Consider the following 20230-nt stretch of genomic DNA (forward strand, 5'->3'; position numbering starts at 1 on the left):
AGAAGGAGCTGCTCTGTATTTCCACATGGTTTCCTTGTTTAATATATATATTTCTTGTTGTTATAAAATTTAACTTCATAGGGTTCTGAAAAGGTTATTGTTGGGAAACTAAGTTAAAAATTGTTTCAGGAAAAAAAAAAAGTGACACTGAACCTTAATATGTGGTTGTTTGCTGTCCAAGCTCTGCTCTCTTGAAGGAGGAGGCGAGCTGGTGGCGGTGGTTGCTGTGACAACCTAGTTACTGCTTGCTCTAGTGACAACATAATAGAATTGTGTTGTGACCTGTCTCTAATGCATGAGATGAGTCTGGGCTTCAGTTTTTCCTCTGTAAACATGGTCTTCTGACTCTGAAAAAGAAGTATGCTCATGCCGAGGCTTTCGTCTGCAGATGACCGAGCCGTCCGTGACAGTGAGAGGAGAGCGGCCAAGCTACATTTCAGTCAGTTGGGCAACAGTGAAAATTTTCTCTTAGAGGTGGAAAAAAGGTAAGAAAAACTTCTCTATTTGGTTTTTTTTTTTTTTCAGTTTGATTCAAGGGGTTTTCTAGTTTGCTTTCCTCATTTTCCAGCAGAACTCTTGGATCTAGAATAAAATTGTCTGCTTAAAAACAGGTCTATAGGGAGAAGGACCAAGCCTTCTTTCCGATGTATAGTTTCCTTTGGTTATGGTTGTTATAAATTCCCCATTATTATTGCCACACCTTATCTATAGGACACTATAAGATCTCTCACTCTAAATTCATACTGTCTCTTGGAAGAATTATCCTTTAGCGTGCAGTTTGTTTGCATTGAACTAGGATTTCATGACCACAGGCAAGGCTGAGTCTTGTTGTTTTGGCAAATTTCTAACAAAACCAAGAGTAAAGAGACCTTGAGGCTTTCAGGTATCTGAATAGCAAAGTTTTCCATTTCTTGATATAAAATCCTTAGATGTATCTTCTACACTAAACTCATGCTTTCAAAAGTTAGCCTTGCTGGGCATTGGTAGAGTATGCCCTTAGTACCAGGGCTCAGGAGGCAGAGGTAGGTGGATCTCTGAATTCAAGGCCAGCCTGGTCTACAGAGCGAGTTTCCAGGATAGCCAGGTATACACAGAGAAACCCTGTCTCAAAGAAACAAAACAAAAACACCCCTAGCAATAACAACAACGAAAAAAGTTAGCCTCATTAGGGCTGGTGATATAGCTTAGTGGGTAAAGGCTCTTGCCACCACGTCTGACAACCTGAGGTCAGTCCCTGGGACTCACATGGTAGAGTGGGAGAGCTGACTCCTACAGGTTGTCTTCTGACCTCCATACACATGCTGTGTAACACACACGAACACACATATCACAGAAACAAATCCATTCAAGAATGAATAAATGTAATTTGAAATTTTAAAATTAGCTTCACTAGTTTCCAAAATTAATTGCTCACAATGTAAAAAAGTCAAAATTGCTCTATATTTTGCTATTGATACTGAGCTATTTATAACACTCTTCTGTGTATTCTAAATACACATGAGTATATTTATTAGTTTACTCGTTTGGTCTAGTGTATTATTCACCATCCAGAAATAAATGCTAGCTCAATCTTTTGGGATCTAAGGAAGTGACTCAGTCAGGAAAAGCATCTGCTTGCACAAACATGAGGACATTAGTTTGGAGCCCCAGAATCTACACCATCAACTACAACAATCAATCAGTCAGTCAGTAAATAAATAAACAAATAAATAAATAACAGGCATAGCATAGCAGCACATGTCTGAACCCCAGTGCTGGAGAGGCAAAGACAAAAGTATCTAGGGTTGATTGACCTGCCAGCCTAGCCAAAAGGATGTGCTCCAGGGCTCCATAGAAGACTAAAAACATGTGACGGAGAGCACTCAAGGAAGACACCTGACATCAGCTTTTAGCCTCCACATGCACACCCACATGGTCACACACACACACACACACACAAGCTACTATTAGTGTGTGTGTGTGTGCTACAAGTACGTGGGTTGTATGTGCAGTATCTGTACGCATGCATATATCACTTTATGGAAGTTTGTTTCCTAACATGTACAGCACTTAATTTAACAAGACATTATGAACATATCTCCACATTATCTTTCTATTCTTCATCATATTTTTTTATCTATTTATCTTTCATTTTCTTTTCCTTTGTGGTGGCATTGAGGATTAAGCCCAGGTCCCTTGGCACTTTAGACAAGTCCTCTACCACTGAGGTACTCCTACAACCCCTGTTGTTTACCTACTCAGTTTCTTCCCTGTCTCTAGACTATAAACTCAGGAGAATAAAGACCTTGTTTACTGTGGTATCTGTAGTGCCTATAGCAATGCCTGATATATAGAAGTTGCTAAAAACATTAGTTTGTCTAATGATGAAAAAAGGGACTTAGCAAATGCCTTAGCAGTTCTAAAGGTGCTTACTATGTAAATCTGGTGACCTGAGTTCCATCTCTGGAACCCATACAAAGACAAGAGGAGAGGGAAGGCAAAGGCAGGCACATCTCTGTAAGTTCAAGGCCAGCCTGGTCTATTGAGCTAGTTCTAGGACAGCCAGGGATACATAGAGAAATCCTGTCTCGAAAAACTGGAAAAAAAAAAAAAAAGTGGGGGGAGAAAGCAGCTCCACAAAGTTGTCTTTTAACCTCCATACACATACAGTGACATACCTGCTCATCCATACACATCACACACACACACACACACACACACACACACACACACACACACACACACTAATAACAGTAATAAAATAATGAATAAATGAAACCAATACCTGTTGGGCTACCATTTTCTTTTCTAAATGATTTTAGCTATCTTTATGACCTTTGTTTTATGGCATAACCTTCAGAAAGCACCCATAATTTTCTATTTTTTCCCTTAGTTCCCTATTTCTAAATATATTTATTCTATTTACATAGAATAAATTTTACCCTTCTATAGACATAAATGAAATATTTCTAATAATATATAGCATATATATAGTAAACTAAATCCTATTTTAAATATTGTATAATTTTCTGTTTATCATAATAAAATAGAGATAAATCAATGTATAACTGATTAAAATTTATACTTAGGTAAAAAATTTCATCATTAATCTGTTTAAGTTCCCTTTAAGTGATTGCTAAGTTACTTTTAAAATTTGTTTGCTTATTTTTTAAAGATAAGGTTTCTCTGTGTAGCCCTGGCTGTCCTGGAACTTGCTCTATAGACCATGCTGGCCTCTAACTCAGAGATCTGCCTGCCTCTGGCTCCTATGTGCTGGGACTGAAGGCTTATGTGCATGCAGGCATCCTTGCTGCTGCCTCCAATGCTACCACCACCACCACCATTATTTTTAATGAATTTTTGTATTTTATGTACATTGGTGTTTTGCCTTCATGTATGTCTGTGTGAGGGTGCCAGATTCCCTGGAACTGGAGTTACAAACAGTTATGAGCTGCTGTGTGGGTGCTGGGAATTGAATCCAGGTCCTCTGGAATAGCAGCAGCCAGTGATCTTAACTGCTGAGCCATCTCTCTAGTCCTGCAGAGAGGCCTTTATGATTAAATAAGATGATGAGTATGGAGAGTCCACACACAGATTAGGTTTCTGTACTTCTCAAGTAATTACCTCAAGTACACTTTCCTCTTTTATCTATTTTTTCTACCTAACAGCTAAAGTAGCCTGTCCTATAATTCATGGTAGTAGAATCATCTTTTCTGTGATCTAATTATGTTTATTTTAATTTTTAAAATCATAGCCTCAATGCTTCAGACTTAAGTTTCAGTTAAGAAAACAAAAAAAAATTAACTTTTTCTGGCTTTCCCTCTTGAAAATTTGATGTTCTTTTTATTATAGTTTTCAGAATAAATATTCTGAATTTTAAAAAATAATGGCCTCAGCCGGGTGGTGGTGGCGCACGCCTTTAATCCCAGCACTTGGGAGGCAGAGGCAGGTGGATTTCTGAGTTCGAGGCCAGCCTGGTCTACAGAGTGAGTTCCAGGACAGCCAGGGCTACACAGAGAAACCCTGTCTTGAAAAACCAAAATAATAATAATAATAATAATAATAATAATAATAGCCTCAATATGAGTGTGGTGGTTCACACCTTTAATGCCAGTACTTGGGAGTCAGAGGCAGACAGGTCTCTGAGTTCGAGGCCAGCCTGGTCTACAGAACAATTTCCAGGACAGCCAGCGTTACACAGAGAAACCCTGTCTGGAAAACATAAACAAAACAAATCATGGCCTCCACTGGGATATCTAGAAAGCATAGTTTTATTAGTCCTAGAGCATTTGGGTTAAATGAAGAACTAATATTTTGTAAGCAGCATAGACCAGTGATCTCAGAGGCTTTCTTTTGAGTTTTCAATAAATCCTTCTGTGTGACAGCTCTAGGGAGAAGACAATGAAAAACTGTGTGACAGATGAGGGCCCCACATCACATGTCAGTCCTGAGGTTGACACCAGGATGGAAACAGGTCAGCATTGCCTCTGTATTCATAAAATAGCCAGGACATCGGTTATTTTTGCTGTCATAGCCAATCTTGGGTGGATGAAGACAAAGTAATTATGAAAATGCAAAGTTAAAGCAAGTTCAATATTTTTTGGCTGCTTTAAAAAAAATCTCTTTCCAACTGCTAGAAGGACCTTGTGTTATACAAGTACAGCCCCAGACCTTTCAAAGCACAAGCTGTATATATATATTCAGAGAATTCAGTTTCACTTACATCACCTTATATTATTTGTGCTCCCTAAAATGACACCTCCCACCCCCCAGGCTCCTGGGCATTGACTGCTATGCTAACTGAGATAACTGATTTCCTCAGAGACTGGTGACTCACCTGCATCCATTGCTTCGCACACCCTGAGCCTCCTAGGCCTCTCCACCAAGCACCTTCCCAGCTGTAGAATCTCTTGTGTTTGCAATCGTAACTTAACTGCCTCTTCTTGCATAAGCTGCATTAGACTCCATGAACATAACATTATTACATTAGCACAGACAAAAGTTCATTCCATGACTAAAATTACAATGAGCTAAAGTATGCAATCTCTATTGAGAATAAACTGCCTTAGTAGACAGCCCATTCTCCAAGGGCATTAGAAATACCACAATTGGTTTTCCAGTACAATTACGGTGGTTATACCACGTCAATGGCCATGCTTCAGACTCAGAGGAAGCTTTCTATTGTATCTGATGAACCCTTGTGAATTAGCCAGCCATTCTTAATCAGGTGACCTTCACTTAAGAGAACTTTATTTTGCCTCGAGGCTTATTCCCCTTGAAAGACCTATTCAATTGTACACAAAGTCTAAAAAGCAGTACACTGTTCAAAGTCTCGGAAAGAACTCTATTAACAAGAGATTAATTGTATAGTTTAAATATTAAATGTTTTCAGTTGCTGACATATAAGGCTTAATTTTCCTGACTTTTTAATCTATTCATGTGGACATTTATTAACTCACTCTCACAGTTTCTTGATAAACCATAATAAGGTAATATTTTCCTTTTTCTTTTTTCCTTTGATGTCTCAGTGCATTTTCATATTTCAAATAGATGCAGTTTTGAAATCATTTTGGTAAATGCTGAAGTGCATGAAGGAACAACATTCTGGTTACTCAGAATCTCCCCACAAAAGAGAACCACAATTACTATTTTGGCTTTGTAGCCTAGTTTTTTTTTTTTTTCCTAGGTACACACATGTGTATGTATATATCTATTTCCAGATGGGAAAAGTACTTTGAAGCACAACTTGACTGGCCCTTGTATGAGTTGAATTGGAATTAGTCTTCGTTAACGTAATATAGCATTAGTGTATGTAAGACTTCACCCCATGAGCTAAAATGTCTTACCTTTACAGTTCTATTAAGAAAAGGCATCTGCACTAGACGACCCATTTCCAAAGGTTCTTTGAAGCACCATCTGTTCCCTAATGTTTTTTACTGTAAAATTTATTTTGCTGCTTTGAGACGTTAAAGAGCTTTGCTTCCCACTGCAAATAGTGTTTGTTAGATCCTTGGGGAGGACGGCCATACATGGGTAATACAGTGTTATTAATGTGGTTATGCTGTGTTAACGGTCGTGCCTCAGGCTTCCTTACAGTACAACTTGTACCAGCTCAGTTGTTCAAAGCCGTGCTTTTGAATAAGCAGGCAACTTCCACTACTTTGGATTCTTGTCCTGTTCTGTTAAGCACATAATCTTTGACACTATTCTCACACCCTCAAAATAAGCAGCTTAGGCTGTGTCTTTATTCTTCTGGTCTCTCCTTTTGTTCTTGCTGATCTAACCCATTTTCACATTTTTATTTATGAAGTACATAGATTTGTATTTGTTTTCTATTTTTTCATTTGTTAAAAATATTAGTCTAGCTTGGCATCTGTACCAGTCCCTTGTCTCTTCTGCGTCTCTGCTGACTAACTTGAATCATCTCAGCTTAACTTTCCAGCCCCTCAAGCTAAATGTCCCCCCTTGCAGCAAACAAAGCCCAAACAGCTCTTTGTATTTCATGGAAATCATCCCAATTCTGCTATTATCCTGGCTCAGAATCACATGGGTGTTGTCCTGGTTTTCTTCCTATTGCTGTAATAAACACCACAACCAAAAGCAACTTGGAGAGGAAAGGATGTATTTGCCTTACAGGTCCCCCATCATTGAGGAAAGCTGCAAGGCAGGAACTCAGTCAAGCAGGGCAGAAACCTGTAAGCAGATCCTGAAGCAAAGACCGTGGGGGACCACTGCTCACTCGCTTACTCCCATGGCTTGCTCAGCTTGCTTTTTATTCAACCTAGGACCATCTTCTCAGAGGTAACAATGCCACAATGAGCTGGGTCTCCTCATATCAATCATTAATAAAGAAAATGGCCCCATTTTCAGATTTTCAAGCCAGTCTGATGGGGTCATTTTCTTGGATGACATTCCCTCTTCCCTGATGACTTTAGTTTGTGTCGAGTTGACAAAAACAAACAAACAATGAAGCAGCAGCAGGTTTGACTCTGCAGCTCCTCTGAGTTCATACCCTCCAGTGTGATTCTGAACCCCCCTTTCCATTTCTTAATAGCCTCTGCTTAACAGCTCTGCTTAATATTTACTGAGTACAAATGCTGGCCCAGGGACTGTCTGTGATCTCATCTAATCCACACAACCTTGAAGTCGTTTGACAGGTGAAGAAATTGAAGCCCAGAGAGGTGAAATAACCTGCCCTACTTACGCAGTAAGTGGCAGAGTACAGATGCCAAGTGTGACCTATATCTCAGCAAAGTTCTTCCCGAGCTTTTTTTTCATTCATTTTGTACTTTGATGCCAGATTAATTCTCTTAAAACACAGCTGAGATAATTAATTATACCGTCCTGCATAAAGATTTGATGGCCCCCACCCAACTACTACATTAATTTTAAACTCCTTAACCCAATGTACAAAGTTCCCCAGAACTTGGGTCTCAGCTTTTCTTCAGCCTACCCCAAAGCCTTATCTCCCACCACAATGGGAAGCCAGACCTTCTCCTCCTCCCCTATGGAGTCCTTCCTGCCTTTCCTCTGCAAACTAATGCCATTCCTCTGAAAAGCGTTCATCAGATGCTACCTTTTCTTTATGATGTGACTCAAAGTCTTTCCATTTAGCAAAACCTTTTAAATTAATCTACAAAAAGATGTTTTTGATTTTTTTTAAATCAAATGCCTATTTTGTTTGTGTGTGTACATGTATTTGGGTGCATGTGCACATGTGTATGGAGACTAGAAGTTGATGAATCTTTCTCAATCATTCTCCACCTATTTTTTTTCATTTTGCATGTGTTGTGCATGAATGTGTGTGCATATGTTTGTATGTATGTGGGTGCACACCTTAGGGCAGGAGCATAAAAACAAGTCAAAGATTGATGTCAGGTGTCCTCTTTGGTCACTTTCCATCTTGTCTATTAATTAGGTAGGGCCTCTCACTTGAACCCAGACCTTGCCAATTGCCTGCCCCAGTAGGGATCACAGGCAAGCTGCTGTGCCCGACACTTGTGCATGTGCTAGGGGTCCAAACTCTGGTCCTTATGCCTGCATAGCATGTGCTTCAACAACTGTGCCTTCTCATCAGCCCTTTTCATATTCCTTCCTTCCTTCCTTCCTCCCTTCCTTCCTTCCTTTCTTCATTCCTTTCTTTCTTATTAATTTTTTTAATAGTCAGGGTGTTTTGTTGAATCTAGAGCTCACCAATTCAGCTAAGCTGGCTTATTTCACTATGTATTACTGGCTGGACTGGAACTCTCTAGATACACCACATTAGTATTAAATTCATAGAAATCTACCTGCCTTGGCATCTTGTATACTGGAATTAAAAGCCCAGTACTTGGGCAACAGAGGCAGGGTATCTTTGTGAGTTCAAGGCTAACCTAGAGTGAGTTCCAGGATGTGTAACTAGAGCTACATAGTGAGATCCTGTTGAAAAAGAAGGAGGAGGAGAAAGAGGAGGAAGAGGAGGAAGAAGAAGAGGAAGATGAGGAGGAGGAAGAGGAGGAAGAAGAAGGAGAAGAAGAGGAAGAGGAAGAGGAAGGAAGAAAGAAGAAAGAAAGAAGAAAGAAGAAGAGTGTATACCACATGCCTAATTTTTCTGTGACATTTTGTGGGTTGTTAGCTCATTTCTTCTTAGTACTGAATAAGTAGTCCATTGACTTATAATTTACTTAGTAAATTCAACTTCTGAATAATATCTTGATTGCATCTAAATTTTGAAATTATAATGAAAAACTGCTATAAATATCCTGGTTCAGATTTTGTTTTGAGATAGGGTCTTTCCTTGTGTTTTTTTGTGTTTGTTTGTTTTTTGGGGGAAACGGGGTTTTCTGTGTAGCCCTGAACTCAGAGATCTGCCTGCCTCTGCCATCTGAGTGCTGGGATTAGAGTTGTATGCCAACATGCTCAGCCCTTCTAGTACAGATTTTTATATAAACATATCTTCAGTTGCTTGAGTAATTACCGAGTAAACCGTTGGAGTTCTAGAAGAACGTTACAGACAACAGTGACATTGTCTTGGATGCCTGGAGGGCCCAAAAGGATGAGCAGCACACTTTGACTGGCATGAACAGCATTGATGAAAATGTGGTTGGGTCAAATCTGATCAGATTACAAAGAGCAATGGGTACCTTATTAAACAGAATGTATGCCATGTGGGTGGCACATGCCATAAATCCCCAAATGCAAGAGACAGTAAAAGGGTTAAAAATTTTCAAAACCTCCTAGCAGACTGAATAGAACTAAGAGTGCAGGTCAGCTTGGTCGTGAGCTCTGTGTTTCAGGAACTTGGCTGACCACAAGATAGATGGCTGATTACATACAAGCTCTTAGAGAATAGCCCATATAAAATGTTCCCCATGAATGGGCTGGTACTTTCCACAGGTGCTCTCCAATAATCCCCCTTCACTCCCCCTGGGTTGTGGTTTCCCCCCTAAGTTGTGGTTTTTGCCTTTAAATTCTCTCTGTCTCCAAAGCCCCGGGGGCAGACCCCACTGCCCCTGCGTGGGTCGTGGGTCTTGACTTCAGTATACTGATTAAAATATACCTCTTGCTGATTGCATCAAGTTTGGTGTCTTGAGAGTTAATGGGTGGCCGCGAATTCCCGAGGCTTGGGTGAGGTCCTCCCTTCTGGGGCCTTACAACAGAAATGGATCTCTGTAAGTTTGAGGCCAATCTGTTCTATATTATAATTTCTAGACCAGCCAGAGTGAGACCCTGTTTTAAAAGACCAAGAAGTTTATCCTGTGGATATGTGTTTATAGTGTTTATAGAACACATGGATTTGGAAATGAATGGATTGCTGCTCATTCTTTTAGCCAGTTCTTTTCGCCTTTAAATAAAACCACAATCAAGATATGCTGATTTAATGACTATACCATATTTTAAAAGATCAAAGTAAAATTGGTCACAAAAATCCACCTCATGGGCAGGAGAGATGCTTCAGTAAATAAAGTGTTTTCTAGGCCAGGTGTATGGACCCACTTAGGACCCCAGAACTCACATGAAAAGCCAAGTGTAGTGGCACATGTTCATAATCCTGGAGTTGGGGAAGTGAATCCAGGAGAGACCCTGTCTCAAAAACATCAACCTCCAGCCACACACATACTCTTGCAACAGCATGGAGGTCAGGGGACCACTTGAAGGTATTGGTTCTCTCCTTCAACCATGTGGGTCCCAGGAATTAACTCAGGTGGCCAGGCTTTGCAGCAGGTGCCTGACCCTCTCTCTTAGCCATCTCACAGGCTTCAAGGCCTTCTTTATAACTCATGAAAATCCATCCCATTTCAACTTGTTGGTTCTCGACTTCTCAATTTGGCCATGATAGTGTTTTACATGGATAAACGCCAGCAGCGAATAGCAGAGACATCTCAAAATACCGGCTTAAACAAGACAGAAGTTCATTTCTCTTCCCTATAGAAGAACCCTTCAAGGCTACTGTGGATCAGGGAATTTTAATAGTGGAATAAATGCAGGAGTAACTACTGATCTCTACTACAGTCCAAAGGAGGGCAATTTAGCTCTGTGTCTACTGGCAGAACTTGTGTTATCAAGGAAATGGCATGATAGTGTCAACTCTTCCTGTACTCCCAGTCCTGAGTGATTTATCACAATTAATTAGGTCATAGGTCAAGCTGAGTCAAGAACACCACTGTGACAGAGACATAGAAGGGAGACGGAAGCAGCAGTGCTCAGATGCTGACTAGGGGCCTGGGAAAGGTCTCGATAGACGGGAGGTGCTCAAGCAGGCTTCTGTGGGCATAGATGAGAAGAAAGAGTTGTCAAAGTAGAGGGAAAAGAAGCTGCAAGCCCAGATCTGAGAAGTGAGGAGACATGCGGGCAGGAAGTCCAGGTATGTCAGGTCACCAAATAGAGATGTGACAGATAAGGACATCCACTCTGCTTGTGACTGACACAAAGACCAAACGGCAAAGAGCCTCTTTACTAGTAACTGTGTTCATTTTTACACTCATGGGAAAGTGGGTGGCAATTTGTTTGAAGGAAGAGGCGTAACTGGATGTGTCTCTAGAGAGACACCAAAGAGGACCCATCTGAACAGAGCAGTAGTCATGGGACTTCAGACCTCAAGGACCAAAGGAAGACTGGCGGCAAACGCTGAGGAGATCTGCCTGTGATGTTTTGTTACAGAAGTGAAATTTAACAAGAATTGAATTTATGAATAAAATATTCAAGAGATATTGAAAAGATAAAAGTACAGGGATATTGAAGTTACAATTCATGGCAGTCTTGTGCTGGGAAAATACTCATTTTCTTTAACGATGTCATTTAATATGAATAATATTATATGTTTTTAAAGTTGAGAATTAAATTTTTATTAGGGCTTAGTAAATCAAAGAAAATGGCTCAGTTTCATTTAATTTAGGGACTAGTGGAACACAAATAATTTCTTTTTTTTAAGATTTGTTTGTTTGTTTGAGACAGGATTTCTCTGTACAGCCCTGGCTGTCCTGGAACTCACTTTGTAGACCAGGCTGGCCTCGAACTCAGAAATCCGCCTGCCTCTGCCTCCCAAGTGCTGGGATTAAAGGCATGCACCACCACAGCCCAGTTGTTTATTGTAATTTTATGTGTATAACTTTAGCCTGCATGTATGTATATCACACGCATGCAGTACTCACATAGGACAGAAGAGGGAGTCAGATCCCCTGATACTGAAGTAACAGGTGGCTATGAGCTTTCATATGGGTACTAGAAACTGAACTCAAGTCCTCTACAAGAACAGCAAGGGTGAATAATAACCCCTGAACCATCTCTCCAGGACCCCTTCAGTTATTTCTGCTTTTAATTTTTTTATTTGGAATTGAATAAGGTGTTTATTAAAGTCTCACAGTGAGAGGAAGGGGACAAAAGTTTGAGGAGACAGAATGCCCACGGACCTCGAAGAGCAAACAGCTGAAGTACCTCTCCATAGCTGGACAGCAAGTCCTTCCCTGTTGGTGATCTGGGCAATACACTTCTATTTCATCCTCTTACAAACTTTAGGGTCTCTAGGCAAACATGAAATGATTACTGGCAGCTGACACAGTCAACTATTAGTTCTTTGCCTCCATACCAACATTATAAAGTCAGTGTGTTTCTGTTACCTTGATATGGGGGTGTGAAAATGGGCTGGACACCATTGTCACAACTAAACTTATTTTAGGGATTAAGCACTCAACATATTTTCTATCTGAAGAAAAATTAAGTATAAGATAAAAAAATTACCTAAGAATGCAAATTGTTACCTCTTTCTAATTTTCCCTGATGTGGCATGTGTAAAATTTAGCTATAACTGTGTCGGAATAAATTACCAGAGTTTTTTGTTCAAGGAGAACATAGTAGGACAGGCATGGTGGCTCCACAGATAAAGAAGACACATGATGACTCTACTTGGTGGAAGAAAGAGCCAACTTCCCCTAAATTGTCCTTGATCTCCACACGTATGCCATGACATGCATACATTCACACACATAATAAATAAGTAAAACATAACAGAAATTTAAAAAGTAATACAGCAGCTGGGAATGGTAGCATACACTTGGAATTCTAGTACTTTAGACGGCTAAGGCCGGATGATCATTAGGCTAGCCTGAACTACACAGTGAGACCCTATCTAGAAAGTAGAGAACCCACAAAATGATGGGGGGACTTAAAATCATATATCTGACAAGGGTCTAGCTAGCATCCATTTTATATAGAGAGCTCTTGCAACTCAGTAACAAAAAAATGACCAACTTGGCACTCAGAAGATGGCCCAGTGGGTAGCAGCATCAGCTGAAAAAAAAAAAAAAAAAAAAAAAAAAAAAAAAAAAAGCCTGGCAACCTGAGTTCCGTCTCCAGAACTCATGGCAAAAGCAAGATGTGGAGACACACATCTGCAGTTCCAGCAGGAGAGCTGAAGACAGGGCAAGCCTCTGGAAGTTTGAGGGTTGTGTGTACAGCAGCACAGCAGGGTAAAGGAGAGGTCCTGCCTCTCAGCAAGAGGAAGGTGAGAACCAATGCCTTAAAGCTGCCCATTGGCCATCACATGCTCATCTGGGTACCCACACAAACAACACAATATTCCTTAAAAGATGGGCAGCTTGACTAAGGTATGGGCAAAGGATTGAAGTAGATGCTTCTCCAAAAAGTCATATGCAACTGACCAACAAGCTCATGAAATAGTCAGCATCACTAAGCATCAGGGAAATGCAAACTTATAACCTCGTCATACTCCATTAGGATTACAAGACTCGAAAAGACAGATAATAAATGAAAGCAAGGATGTGGGGATTTCTGATTCCTCATACACTGTTAATAGGAGAGTAAAATTGTACAGCATCTTTGGAAAGTAGTTTAGCAACTGCTTAAGAAGTTAAACATAGAGGTACCAGAAATTCCACTCTAATCTGTTTCCTAAGAAAAATATAAACACAGCAAAATATGGTAGTACTTTGTAAAGTAAGAGTAGTATTCAGGGCTAGAGAGATGGCTCAGCAGTTAAGAGCACTGGTTGCTTTTCCAGGGGACCGGGGTTCAATTCCTAGCACCCACATGGCAGATCATAACTATCTAAAAATTCCAGTTCAAAGGGATCCAGCACCCTCACACAGATATACAAGCAGGAAAACTACCAATGCAAATAAAATAAAATAAATTGTTAAAAACAAAAAAACTAAAAGCAAACAAACAAAACAAAAAAATAGCATTCAGCCATGGAAGGAATAAATTGCTGAGGTGTACATACTGTATCTTGAAACCATCCTACTAAATGAAGGCCATAGTCAGAAGGCCATATTTGTATGAATCCATTTATATGAAATACCTAGAACAGGCAAGCTTATATAGATGGAAAGTGTATTGAAGATTTTGAGGGGATATAGTAGGAGAGAGAATTGAACACGACAAGATGGGATTTCTTTTTCAGAGTAATGAAGTGTTCTGCGGTGAGATCACGGTGGTAGTCACTCAGCTTTGTAAACGAACTAAGTCACTGAGTTATATTCTGTAGGAGGATGAAAACAGTAATTCCATCTCAATTAAAATAAAACTCTCCTCTCACCCAAGAAGAGGGAGTTTGTAGACTTCTATGGCTGACAGAGATTTCCAGGGTGAGAATCCAAGACGCTTCTGTTTTGAGGGGTTGGTCGAGGTCAGGAATACCAGTGCTCAGATGGAGAGGGGCCAGCAGGGGGCGTCTTAGACGTGAAGATAGTAAATTTGACTTAGAAAATACTGCCTGTGTAGGTTTGTGGTGCTTTTATGGGGAACTCTGTTCAGGAAATTCAGAGCTGAACATAAAAAAGAGATCAAAGCCCAGCAGTGGTGGTGCATGCCTTTAGTTCCAGCACTTGGGTGGCAGAGGAAGGCAGATCTCTGAGTTCAAGGCCAGGACTACACAGAGAGACCCTGTCTTGAGGAGAGGGGTAGGAAAGAGGAGAGAAAAGGAGAAAAAGAAGGAGGGGGGAGGAAAGGAAGGAGGGAGGGAAGGAGGGAAGGAGGGAGGAAGGGAAGGAAGAAGGGAGGGAGGGAGGGAGGGAGGGAAGAGATAGGAATAAAGCCAGGTATCATGGTGGACTCCAATCCCAAAACCTGGGAGATAGAAACAAGAAGATCAGAAATTCAAGGTAGCTAGCTGACTTAATGAGTTGGAGGCCAGCCTGGGCTACGTGACATCTTACCTTTAAAAGAAGAGAGGCCAATAGAGAGCGACAGAGACTGGAGTTAAGCTATTTTGATTTTGGATCATTTAGACTCCAGTTATCCTTAATCCCTGGGGGTATGCTCGCACTTGGCAAAGAGCTCAGACTATGGAGGATTTGCTTAAACCAAAAATTAGGTTGAAGGAAGGAAAAAGAACCCGAGAGTCTGGAGACCAGTGTTAAGTATTGAAGCAGAAGAAGGCATCTTGTGCAGGGTGAGGCAGGAGAAGCCTGAGCCCAAGTCAGTTTACTTTTCCCCAGTGCTCAGGCTGCAACTACCAACGCCTGCTTAGCCTTGCTATGTACACAGCGCCACAGTGAACGCTACCAGAGAAACAAAGTGTGATGAGAGTTTCCTGTTATTTTTAGAAAGGTAGTTTTACCAGACTCGGGGAAAGAAGCGTTATCTTGAATTTACAGACAACATTTTAAACCCAGAAGGCAACTCAGAAATAGGATGCATCTCAGAGCCTCAGATGGACTTAACGGCTGTTGCCATTCTGTGTTTGCATTAGCAGTGGCTCTTGGTAGTTTTCTGCTGCCAGAAAGCTTGCAGAAGAACACATGGCTTGGAAAAGATTTTGAAAGATTCTTGCACAATCCTGCTAAAAAGAATTTCCCTAAACCAATGCAAAGTACTTATTTTCGAAAGTTCCTCCAGAAGACAGAGGCTGCCCTTGAACTTAAAAAGAACGTGCTTGGGATCTTCTTGCTCCAGCCTTTCCCATACTGGGATCACAGCTGTGTGCCACCTAGTTCAAATCGGAACTTTCCAGAGTGCCCACCATTAGAAGTCTTATATTTTCTTTTTCATTTTTAAGTTATTTCTCTAATCATATGTAAGAAATACTGGGAGACCTAAGAATCCAGTATTCTCTATGAAATAAGTTCTGATTAGATATTATTCTCTTTTTACCAATGAGGAAATCAAGGCAGAAAGAGCCAGTCTTGAAAGGACAAATCCAGGTGGTCTGATTAGAGCACTGGAGATGTGTATAAAGTCAGAGTCTGTTCTCAGCATCTCCTGTGGAAGGAGATTGTTGAATTGATGTTAGACTTCATCGATTACTCAACGGGAAGTGTGCAAAATACTTACTATTAGACTTCTGAATGTCTACAGAACACGTCAAAACTTTCAAGACCATTTTATACCCATGATCTTATTATTGCCTCCCTTCGATGCTGAGAGACAGGTAGTATATATGTTTCACCATCATTGTTGAACTAACAGAGCAAGGGAATTCAGAGAGCTGAAGCAATCTGCCCAAGTTCACGTGGTTTCTAAGCAGTGACACCATGAATTAACCCCTGGTCTTGTGACACCCCCCCCCCAGTATCTTTCTATAAGACTTGCTACCTTTGAACTAGGTTGGGACTTCACTGTATTCTTTTCCTTTTAATATAGACTCAAACAAAGGACTTTTTATTCCCTTCCCCAACCGGGAAATAAAGGATTCCCTAATCAGCATTTGTGCAACTCAGGGCAGTGGCACACCAGCTCAGAAGTTAGACGCTTTTCCGCTGGGGACACAGGTAATACATTCACTCTCCTGCTGAATGACTGATACTAATAATATAGTGTCGTCTTTATTTACACATGCAACCTTACTTAGCATACTATATACTAGGTGTTGGTCCTCAAGCAGGGCTGCATCCCTGTTTAACAGTTCGGAGCTGGTTATAAAATTCCTTCTCTTTACCAAACGCCTCCATCTCCTGTTCTCTGACCTCTCTCATTTTCCTCCTCCATCTTTTGAAATTCAAAGTCTTGCGTATCAAGGTTGTTTCCCCTAAAGCTGCCTCTTCTGTGTAACAGAGAGAGAAGGGGTAATATGGCAAGGAGTGATAGGCAATGAGAAGTCAGAGATAATGCATGATTCAGAAACAACTAAAAATAACAGTTTTTCAGTAGGACAGTGGTGGCATACTTGGGAGGCAGAGGCAGGAGGATCTCTGAGTTCCAGGCCAGCCTGGTCTACAGAGTGAGTGCCAGGACAGCCAAGGCTACTCAGAAAAAACTCTGTTTTGAAAAAACAAACAAGCCCCCAAGTTTTCAGAGGGAAAAAAATACTGGCAGAAGCCGTGTAGTCATTTTATTAAAGTTATAGTGTTCGAGCAAATATGGCCTAAGAACTGACGGCTTCTCCCTTTGATATATATATATATATATATATATATATATATATATATATATATATATATATATCTTTGTAAGCAACAGAACTAATGGAGATGTGAATGTTCAGTGCAGTTTTGGGGAGGAGCTAGTGAGGAGATTTTAGTGTGTGTGTTGTAAAGCCCTCTGGTTCTAAGGAGGGTTAGCATTTGTTTGTTTTTAGAGGTCCTAGTTGGGTGCTAGGAAACTATCTCAGTTACCATTTCTTTCTTTCTTTCTTCTTCTTTTTAAATCTTACTATTTATTTAAGAAAACAAAGACAATGTCTATTCCAATTTACAGTTAAATAGTACTTCACAGTTAAAAACAAATAAAACACCCTCTCTAGAATTAATTCCTTAAGGAAGAAAAGAATCGAATAGTTATTGAATAGTTATAATCCTTCAGTTTGGATAAAGCAGTGCAAATTTTTTTTCCTACCTAAATTGTATATGTGGGTGCCAGTATATGCTGGACTAGAACCCAAGACCTTGGGCATGCTAGGCTAGCACAGTACCACAGAGGTCTAGCCCTAGCCAAGATAGCAAATATTTTAAAAGTTTTTAAGCCGGGCAGTGGTGGTGCACGCCTTTGATCCCAGCACTTGGGAGGCAGAGACAGGCGGATTTCTGAGTTTGAGGCCAGCCTGGTCTACCAAGTGAGTTCCAGGACAGCCAAGGCTATACAGAGAAACCCTGTCTCCAAAAAGAAAAAAAAAAAAAGTTTTTAAAAGTACATATTAGATTGCTTTCTTTTTGCTTCAACTCTTGCCTAGTTAGGCCTGATTAACTTACTGCTTCTTAAAACTCCAGCATTAGCTTGGCACAGTGGGCACACACCTATAATCCCAGCAGGGAGGAGGCAGAAGCAGGATTATAGGCTAACCTGATTATACAGGGAGTTCCAGGCCAGCCAGGGCTACACTACACTCACTCCCTGTCTCTGGGGAAAATAAGAGCAAACAAAAATTCTTGTTAGCTCCTATAGCTAGTACTCAGATTTATCAGAAAAATGAAATAAATAGAAAAGGTGAATTTTGAAAACAATAATCTGGGTGGAGGGATGGCTCAGTAGGTAAAGCGTTTGGGGCACAGGCGTGAGGAGCTGCATCTGGATCCTGTGTAAAAGCCGTGCATGGCTGAAGTGGGACAGGTGGAACCCAGGGGCTCACTGGCCAGCCAGACTAATCAAATAGATGAGCTACAAGTTTAATGAGAGGCCCTGCCTCAAAAATTAAGGTTACAGAGTAAGTAATAAAGAAAGACACCCCAACATCAACCTTTGATCACTAACTCATGTGCAACACACACACACACACAGAAAACGAAAAAGAGCGGCCTTAACTCATTTGTATGCAGACAAAATACAGCATTCCAGTGTTTGTGTTTTCAAGGAGTCTCCTCAGCTCTAAAGCAACTCTGTAACCTTCTTGTGTTGTAAATGGGCTCTGTTTTAAAATGGGCTCAACCTTGGACCCCTTGCTGGAAGGTCTGTTTCCCTGCCTCCAGGGATGCGTGTCCTTGGTAACCAAAAAATATGCTGAACTCCAGTCCAGATGCCTTTCTTCCTAAATTTTCAAAATTTTTTGTTTTTTTTTTTTTTTTTTTTTTTTTTTTTTTTTTTTAGATACAGGAAGCAACAAGAAGGGAGACAAGTGACCTCCACCAGGAAGATGGTAAATATTTTGCTCACTGGGTATTCAGAGAGATCTGGATGGGATAAAATTTACAAGATGACACTGAAGCTCTGCATCTTCTGGTCAGCTGACCCTTCTGTTTTCCCCAGGGACTGGCTCAGAAGCTTACTGATCTATGAGGCTTTTCTGCTTGAAGAATGAATGAATATTTCCTCCCACACTGTTTTTTTCTTTTCCTGCATTCCTTCAGATTTGTTATTTCTCTATTTTTTCTACCAGATTTTATGGTACTTTGTGTACTTTTAGTATTATTCCCCAAATGACAGTATGTTTTTTAACTTACACAATCTAAAAATTGTCAATATCTTAATCTTTCCTTCTTTTACATTTTCTTTTAGGTAATTTAAAGACCATAAAGGACTTTGCTCTTTCTAACTCCCTGCCCCACAAAAGATATTGCTCCAACAGACTTTTTTTCTGCTTTCTTTCATAAATTGAGCCTAAGACTTCCTAGGTGCTCCACCACTGAGCTACAGCCCCAGTGAGTTCCTGATGAACTTCCAGTCTTCACACTTCTAAATCCCACAAGATTTTTAAAGTACAATTTCCATTTTAATTTATCTTTGATTTTATTTCTTTCTTTATCCCAGACATCCAATCCCTTCTGAGATAATTTCCTCTAGCTTATAATACACACCTCAGTGCAGGCCTGCTGTTTGTTTTATTGGTTGGTTTAATGCTTGCATTTCACCATTATTCTTAAAGGGGATTTTGGGTGAGGATAGGGTTCTACATTGGAGGATGCTTCTTTCAAAATGGTGCCTTATTCCATTGTACCATTTCTTCTCTGATTGCTTTTGAGAGGATCTATTGGGGATCTATTACTTTTTCTTCCGCATGGGCACCTTTAGGGCTTTCTAACTGTCTTTGGTTTTATGCAGTTTCACTGTGATGTCCATATTCTTGCTGTTTGCCCCGTTTGGTGTCTACTATGATCCTCAATTCATGAACTGAGCTTATTAGTTCTGAAAAAAATATAACTATGGTGTGTACTATTCCTATTCTTCTAGAACTCTTAAACAAATATCAGAGTTTGTCCTCTCTCTGTCTCTCTGACTCTGTCTCTATCTCTGTCTCTGTCTCTGTGTCTCTCTCTGTCTCTCTATGTGTTCCTGTCTCCGTCTGTCTGTCTCTGTCTCTGTCTCTGTCTCTCTCTCTCTCTCTCTCTCCCTCCTCAGTGCTGGTTTCAAGACAGAATCTTCAAGACAGAATCTTACTGTATAGCTCTGGTAGTCCTGGAATTCACTATGTAGATCAAACTGGCCTCTATCTCACCGAGATCCTCCTGCCTCTGCCTCTGTGCTGGGAGTAGATGTGTACTCCACTTTGCCCAGCTTCTTTATCCCTTATTCTTTTACATTTTTCATCTTCTTTGTTTGTTTGTTTGTTTAACATTCTGGATAATCCTCTGGTCCACCTTTCTTTGTTGTTGTTGATCGAGTTTTGTTTTGTTTTTAGAGACAGCATTTCTCTGTGTAGCCCTGACTGCCCTGGAACTCATCTGTAGTCCAGGCTGGTCTGAAACTCAGAGACCCGCCTGCCTATGCCTCCTGAGTGCTGGAATTAAAGGCATGCACCACCACCATTACACAAAAAGCCCACCTTCCATTTTATTAACATTTTCTTTATCTATGTCTAATCCACTATTAAAGCTGTAGACTAAATTCTTAATTCCAAATATTTTTCTTCTCTGTTCTATAAGTTTGATTTGGTCTGGGTCACTTTTTC

At 40.4% G+C, this 20230-nt stretch overlaps 1 protein-coding gene across 2 annotated transcripts in view; it reads left to right on the plus strand.

Annotated features, from left to right (window-relative positions):
* Lrrc36 (leucine rich repeat containing 36) overlaps positions 1-20230 on the plus strand; it is a 51442-nt gene that overhangs the window by 14929 nt on the left and 16283 nt on the right. For both annotated transcript variants that reach the window (XM_076915766.1, XM_034522166.2), the window contains exons 4-7: positions 389-485; positions 4365-4453; positions 16057-16184; positions 18433-18481. In XM_076915766.1, coding sequence (XP_076771881.1) covers positions 389-485; positions 4365-4453; positions 16057-16184; positions 18433-18481 — 363 coding nt within the window. The remainder of the gene's footprint in view (positions 1-388; positions 486-4364; positions 4454-16056; positions 16185-18432; positions 18482-20230) is intronic.

The sequence above is a fragment of the Arvicanthis niloticus genome, chromosome 18 (genome assembly GCF_011762505.2).
Source record: "Arvicanthis niloticus isolate mArvNil1 chromosome 18, mArvNil1.pat.X, whole genome shotgun sequence".
NCBI classification, from domain to species: domain Eukaryota; kingdom Metazoa; phylum Chordata; class Mammalia; order Rodentia; family Muridae; genus Arvicanthis; species Arvicanthis niloticus.